Source organism: Drosophila teissieri, chromosome X (genome assembly GCF_016746235.2).
Source record: "Drosophila teissieri strain GT53w chromosome X, Prin_Dtei_1.1, whole genome shotgun sequence".
Lineage (NCBI taxonomy): Eukaryota > Metazoa > Arthropoda > Insecta > Diptera > Drosophilidae > Drosophila > Drosophila teissieri.
Window position 1 is genome coordinate 11,678,682 of NC_053034.1, and position 6,892 is coordinate 11,685,573.

The 6,892-nt window shown below is 47.6% G+C and overlaps 1 protein-coding gene across 4 annotated transcripts in view; it reads left to right on the forward strand.

Moving 5' to 3' along the window:
• The window catches only part of LOC122624959 (integrin alpha-PS2), a 31,437-nt gene extending 24,841 nt beyond the window's left edge, over positions 1-6,596 (forward strand). For 3 of the 4 annotated variants that reach the window (XM_043804762.1, XM_043804764.1, XM_043804763.1), the window contains exons 8-12: positions 167-241; positions 1,667-2,945; positions 3,013-3,256; positions 3,317-5,158; positions 5,218-6,596. In XM_043804762.1, the coding sequence (XP_043660697.1) occupies positions 167-241; positions 1,667-2,945; positions 3,013-3,256; positions 3,317-5,158; positions 5,218-5,307 (3,530 nt within the window). In that variant the 3' untranslated portion in view covers positions 5,308-6,596. The remainder of the gene's footprint in view (positions 1-166; positions 242-1,666; positions 2,946-3,012; positions 3,257-3,316; positions 5,159-5,217) is intronic. The other variant, XM_043804761.1, reaches the window with a different exon arrangement.
• Positions 6,597-6,892: the final 296 nt, after the last annotated feature.

Consider the following 6,892-nt stretch of genomic DNA (forward strand, 5'->3'; position numbering starts at 1 on the left):
CCGATTCCCAAAAAACCGAAACCGAACCGCACCACTCGATCACCCGAACCCGTAAACCAATACCGAATACCGATTACCGAATCCCAATCAACAATCTTCCCTACAACCATTGTTGCTATTTAAACAAACAAACTCCCGATATACCGAAAACAAAAACCATAAAAAGGACAAACCTACTCGATACCGCCCGATGCCGCGTTTCCATTTAAGCCGCCTCTTTATCAGCCCTTCGGCACTGGAGGTAATAATAATAATAAAAACGCCAAAAATCAAAAATAAATAAACCAAAAATACAAACAGCAACTATGCTTCTCACCCACTGCCTCAAAACTCAAAACTCAAACTCAACCGAAACTGTACCTACGAACATTAACCCAGCTTTAAAAAAAAAGTACCTAAACACAAACACAAACACCCACACCCATACATTCACACACACGCAACTCCAATGAGAGTACCATTAACGGTGTCTGATAATCAAAAATAAAATACCACATCAACCTCATGAAAGCTCTATCCAACATCAATCATGCATATAAGAAAACCCCTTTGGCAATCCATCGAAATAAAGCAAACTCTATAGATTTGTGCGATGGCTTGCAGTAAAACTCGATAGAAAAAGGCTGCGCTTATTAATTTATGTGGTTCCATACGGTAAAAAAAAAAGATACTTATAGTACCTGTTGCTTTGCTGAAATCTGCTTAAATGGTTGTTGCCCTAACAACTCTACTCTTTTTGGGAAACTTGGGCGAAAGAGAAGTTCTTTTTATTTAGCTGTTTAAAATATGATAAAATAATATAAAATAATTTCTCTTTCACCCAACTATGGGGTTTTCCTAAAGGGGTGGCAAAGGAGTCACGGAACGGCAAAGAGAGATTATATGGTTATAATGGCCATAATGTAATATTCATTTAAGAGCTGTTTGAAAGTATGCAACATATTTTTTCAATAGAGGGGCTTCTTACTTCGGAGAACGTTTATAGTCAACGATTTCTTAGAAATTAAAGATATAAATAAATGAATTATTTCCAGTGTCCCAGTGCAAAGAGGGAAATATTACAAATTATATATTTAAGAATGAAATATGAATAATATTACTTGTTATTTCTCTTGCTGCCTGTACCAAGTCGTCCCTTTTGTCTCGCCCACAACCCGCTTAGCTTATAGCTGTAGTGCATGTAGTTTATATCTGGTTTTGACTGTACTAACTGGGAATGCTCACTAACCGTAATCGCTGCACGCTCTCCAAGCATGTTTCTGTTGGTAGTGTCCCCTGTAACCACCCACACATACACACGTAATCATCCAAAACCGTAGCGTAGTATCTTGTGGTAATTGTTGTTGTGGCTTCCTTGGCTGGGAGTAGTTAAAAAACAAAGATCCATGTGCCATCTTACCATGTGCCCATCATCGTTGATTTCGTTGTTTGTTGTTGCCCAGCATGCCCATAGCCATTTAGCGCCAACAGTTGCGGTCACAAAACTAGATAAAAGAAGTAACAAAAAGATTTAGTTATTGGAATTAGTTAGTAAATTGGAGTTCAAAAGTTAATATTCTATTATTCTGACCGCAACTGAAGCCAAACCAACTCACCTTAAAACACCAGAAAAAAGAAGGGTTTTCTTCCCCGGAGAATAATCGCAGTGTTTTCCGCTGATTCACAGGTTTGGCCAGCTCCCACGATGTGACCAAGCCGGAGAACCAGGTGTTCTCCACCTCGGAGAGTGCCTCGGTGAACGATGACTCCTATTTGGGCTACTCGATGGTCACCGGTGACTTCGATGGCGATCACAGCGAGGATGTGGCCATTGGAATGCCCCGAGGTGGTAATCTCGTGGGCAGGATCGTCGTCAATCGCTGGAACATGGCGAACATCTTCAATATCACCGGTCGTCAGATTGGCGAGTACTTTGGCTACTCCTTGGCCACCAGCGATGTGGATGGCGATGGTCTGGATGATCTGCTTATCGGTGCTCCCATGTACACGGATCCCGACAACGTCGAGGGCAAATACGACGTGGGCAGGGTGTATATCCTGCTGCAGGGCGGGCCCACCGAGGAGAAGCGTTGGACCACGGAGCACATTCGCGATGGCTACCACAGCAAGGGCAGATTCGGCTTGGCCCTGACCACCTTGGGCGATGTGAATGGCGATGGCTATGGTGACTTCGCCGTGGGCGCTCCCTACGACGGACCCGAGGGTCGTGGCGTGGTCTACATCTTCCATGGCTCGCCGATGGGTCCACTGCCCAAGCCGTCGCAGATCATCAAGTCCGAGCAGTTGGTGGAGGGAGCTCCCTACCCGCGAACATTCGGCTTCGCCCTGTCCGGCGGTCTGGACATGGACGGCAATACCTATCCGGATCTCGCCGTGGGCGCCTACAGCTCCGACCAGGTGTTCATCTTCAAGTCGCGACCTGTGGCCGCAGTTAATGCCGAAACCAGTTTCGCCAGCAACTCGAAGCTGATCAGTCTGGACGACAGGAGCTGTCAGCTGCTGAGGGATCACAAGAAGGTGCCCTGCATGCTACTGACCACCTGCTGGAGCTACACGGGTCGCTATCTGCCCGAGCAACTGGACTTCGATGTGTCCTGGCTGCTGGACGCCAAGAAGTTGCCCAATCCCCGCATGTTCTTCATTAGGGATGAGGGCAAGAACATCAGGAACCAGACGATCCGCTTGAACTATGGCCAGAAGTACTGTCTGAATGAGACCGTCTATCTGCTGGACAAGGTGCAGGACAAGCTGACGCCTCTGGAGGTGGAAGCCCGCTACAATCTGCGCAGTAGTCGTCCCTTGGACCCGATGGTTCGTCACAGGAGGAGCATCCTTGAGCCGGTGATTGATCAGAACCGGGAGATCGTCCTGCGCGATGCCATCAACATTCAGAAGAACTGTGGACCCGACAACATTTGCGAGCCAGATCTCAAGCTGAAAGTCAGGTAAGTCAAAGGGCATAACCTCCTTCAGACGTTCCTGGTAGTAATATCTCTATTGTTTGTGGAACAGCACTGTGGACAAGTATCTCTTTGGCTCACCCGAACCTCTGGTCATCGAAGTCCTTATCTCGAACACCAATGAGGATGCCTTCGAGGCTGCCTTCTACATGATCACCCCGCCGGATCTTCAGTTCAGGAAGCTGCAGCAGCTGGGCGAGAAGAAGGACACGCCCATCACCTGCTCGCCGCCCACGCCGGAGAACAACCACACACTCAAGTGCGACATTGGAAACCCGTTGGAGTCCGGAAAGATTGTAAGTTTGTTATTTATAAGTTTTGCATAAACTAATACCGACTTATACAAATCTTTATAGGCACACTTCAAGATCAGTTTGGTGCCGGAGGAGAAGTACGGCAGCTCGTCCAGCTACGACTTCTACTGGGAGGCCAACTCCACGAACCTGGAGAAACCCGGCTCCGATTACGACAACAAGATCCGCCAGAGCGTGGGCATCTGGGTGGACACGGACCTGGACATCAAGGGCACCTCCCTGCCGGACTACCAGTTGTACAAGGCCGACGACTACATAGCCTTGAATAATGCCACGAAGGAGGAGGAAATTGGACCCCAGGTGGTGCACATCTACGAGATCCGCAACAATCGTCCCTCGATCATCGAGGAGGCGGAGGTCTTCATCCATCTGCCCTACGAGACAATCGTCGGGGATACCCTGATGTACCTGTTGAATCAACCAGAGACCGGGGGCAAGATCCAGTGCGACGATGTGGCATACAATGAGTACAATCTGCTGCTGGACGAGAAGCTGGTGAAGAAGTCCTATCTGCAGGCCCAGGGAGCCATTTGGAATTCGGCCCAGGCCTCTGGCCAATCGTCTAGCTCCTCGGCTTCCAGCGGTGGCAGTGTGCTCATTGAGAAGGCCAGCGGTGAGGGATTCGTAAGAGGAGTCCTGGTCAGCAATAGCACCGATGCGGGTGACAAATTGAGTCCCAAGCAAGTGGAGCAGCGGCGGCAGGAAGACACATTGGAGGCGCTTGGAGATGCATCCTTCGTGCACCGCGATCGCGCCAGTCAGGCGGTCCAGGAACCACGAGTTAATCAGTCCAGCTTCAGTACATACTCCACCAGCAGCTCCTCCTACGGCTCGGGTGCTCCATCGGCACAACTGCGTGGCCACAGCACCCAGGGTCACATCCAGATGGCCGGACCAGTGCAGCACACGAGCAGCTCGTCCTCCTCCTCCAACTACCGATCTTGGCCAGGACAGCAGCAGCAGCATCAGAATCAGCAACTCCTTTTGGCCGGTTCCGGAGGATCTGGACTGGGATCTCCGGTTTCCTTCAACGACAAATCGCAATTTGGCGGGCGTAACAACAATTTCCATACCGGTACTCTGGACTTGGGCACCCTAAACCGAGGCAACGTGGACAGCGAGCTGTACCGGAGTCAGGGTCAATACCAGAATCCCAGCCAGAGTCTGGGCCAAAGCCAGGGTCAGTTCCAGGCCAATGCCAACCAGGGACACTACCAGGGGCAAAACCAGGCCCAGTTCCAGGCTCGTAATCCGGGCTTCCAGGGACAGACATCCTACCAGGGACAGACGCAGTACAGTGGCCAACCCGGTGGCTATCAGACCCACCATGTGACCTACTCCTCGGGCAGCAAACCCTACTATGGCCGCGAGAATGAGGACTTCTACGACGAGGACAACCTGCAGCAGGCAACACCTGGACACTGGAGCAGCAGCAGTAGCTCCAGCTCGAGTTCCGGCACACGCCGCCTGCGGAGATCCAACGATAAGGATGAGGAGGCGGAGGCGGAGAAGCCGCAACAGATCGACCTAAACTCACCCTGCCAGTCGGCCAGGTGCAAGACCATCCGCTGCGTGGTCACCAATCTGGGCACCGAGGACGGCGACGCCGCCTTCGTGGCCATCCGGGCACGCATGGTGGCCAAGACGATGGAGAAGCTGGCCTCCAACGTGCCACTCAATGTGTCCACCCTGGCGGTGGCCAATGTCACCCTGCTGCCCTTCATCGGAGCGCCCAAGGATGCCATCGTGAAGACGCACGAGATCTTCTACAAGGCGGAACCGGAACCGCTCCAGGTGCCCGATGTGGTGCCTCTGTGGGTCGTCGTCCTGGCTGCCTGTGCCGGAGCCCTCATCTTCCTGCTGCTTGTCTGGCTGTTATACAAGGTGAGTTAAAATTAGGTGAGATAAAATTAATTTAATATCTTATTTATTTACCCCCACAGTGCGGCTTCTTTAACCGCAACCGGCCAACGGATCACTCGCAGGAGCGGCAGCCACTGAGGAATGGATACCACGGCGACGAGCACCTGTAGAGTGTCAGGATGTGCTCCAGGTCTCCAGGTCCTCCAGTTTAGCGAAGGCAGCGATCGTAGCAAGAGAACTAACACAGCCACGAAATACTTCTAACATCGCACTAAAACCAAACCACAACGTACTAAAAACAACGAAACGGCTCTAAGACGTACTAAAATCGAGCGCTTAGTCGAGTTTTAAACCATGCGATGTCGACACGGGAGGTGCCAGTGGATAATCCCCTCTATATAGAATATACATATATGTATAACTATTTGGGGGATCAGACTGCTGCTTGGAAAACATGAGGGAGAACATTGTTAGAAAACAACACATTTAAACTTGCCTAGTCACGACATGAAGAACTTTCTAATGCGTAAAGGTTTTTTTTAAACTTTAACAAACACACACATTTTTTTGATCATTTTTAGACTTTTGTGTTTTTGTTCTTTGCAAAAATTTCGAGGAAAGTTACACAAGTGCTATATTAATCTGTACTAAGGAAGCGAAATGAAGAAGTCGAAAGGAACCTAGGCTAAGTGAGTGAATGAGTGAAACGAATTGACTGAGTGAATGAGCACTGTTTGAATGTGAGTGATAGCCAATATGGAAATATCGAAGTAATAAGTTCTGAATCGAGAAAGAAGGGGAGAATGTAGAGCCGAGAGCTGCCCAATACTGCCACGCCCCCAGCAGCCCAGGCATGGAAAATGAATACAGAGAAAATCCACACTTATTAGGTGCTACTCTAATTTTTTTTAAATCGCTTAAAATTATTCGGCGTTTGCCTAGTGCAGGGCCCATTTATGGACAATTGTTTGCCAAACTCAAAGTTTGCCGGTTGGAGGAAAAGTTACAACGCCAAAATGTGTTGAAAAATGCAAAAGAAATTATTAAAAACATTAAACAATTATTAAATAATCTATGTAATTCTTGAATGTAAACTCTGTGTAAATACTAAAAATGAAAAAAAAAGAAGAGGAAAGTGAAGAAGGAGAACAGTTGAATCGTTATATTTAAATTAATATTGCATTTATTTCCAAATTACAGTGGGAGAAGCGCTGACCGACTTCTTGCAGTGTACTCTCGAAATAAAACACCTGTCTGTACCACGTAAAACCCCCTACTAAAAATTAGTCTCGCCCGCTGCTCACAGTTAGTTTAGTTCAATTATACGCTACTGTTTAATTTATTAACTGTACTTATTAATGCGTGTCATGAATAATGATTGATTGCCCCCTTATATTTTTTTTTTGCTAATTTCTGTATTAAATTTAATGATTTACCATAAAAATACAAATAAAAATGACGGTCGAGTTGTAAAATTAAAGAAGTTTATGACTATTTGGGTGGGATAGGTGCAGTATATGTTGATCATACTTTGTTTAATTGTTTTATTGCAGGTTTTTGGTTTGCGCATAATTATCTTGAACCTATTTAAATCATAATAACGTTATTTTCTGGCAGCTTCTGTTCCGGTTTATGTCTTTGCTATTCAATAGCACGGTTTTCTACCATTCCCAAGTTTCCCATCTAGTGTCGAATCGCATTCGATATATCGCGCTGATCTAGAGATGGTTTTTTGATTTGATTTGCGGCTCCGAT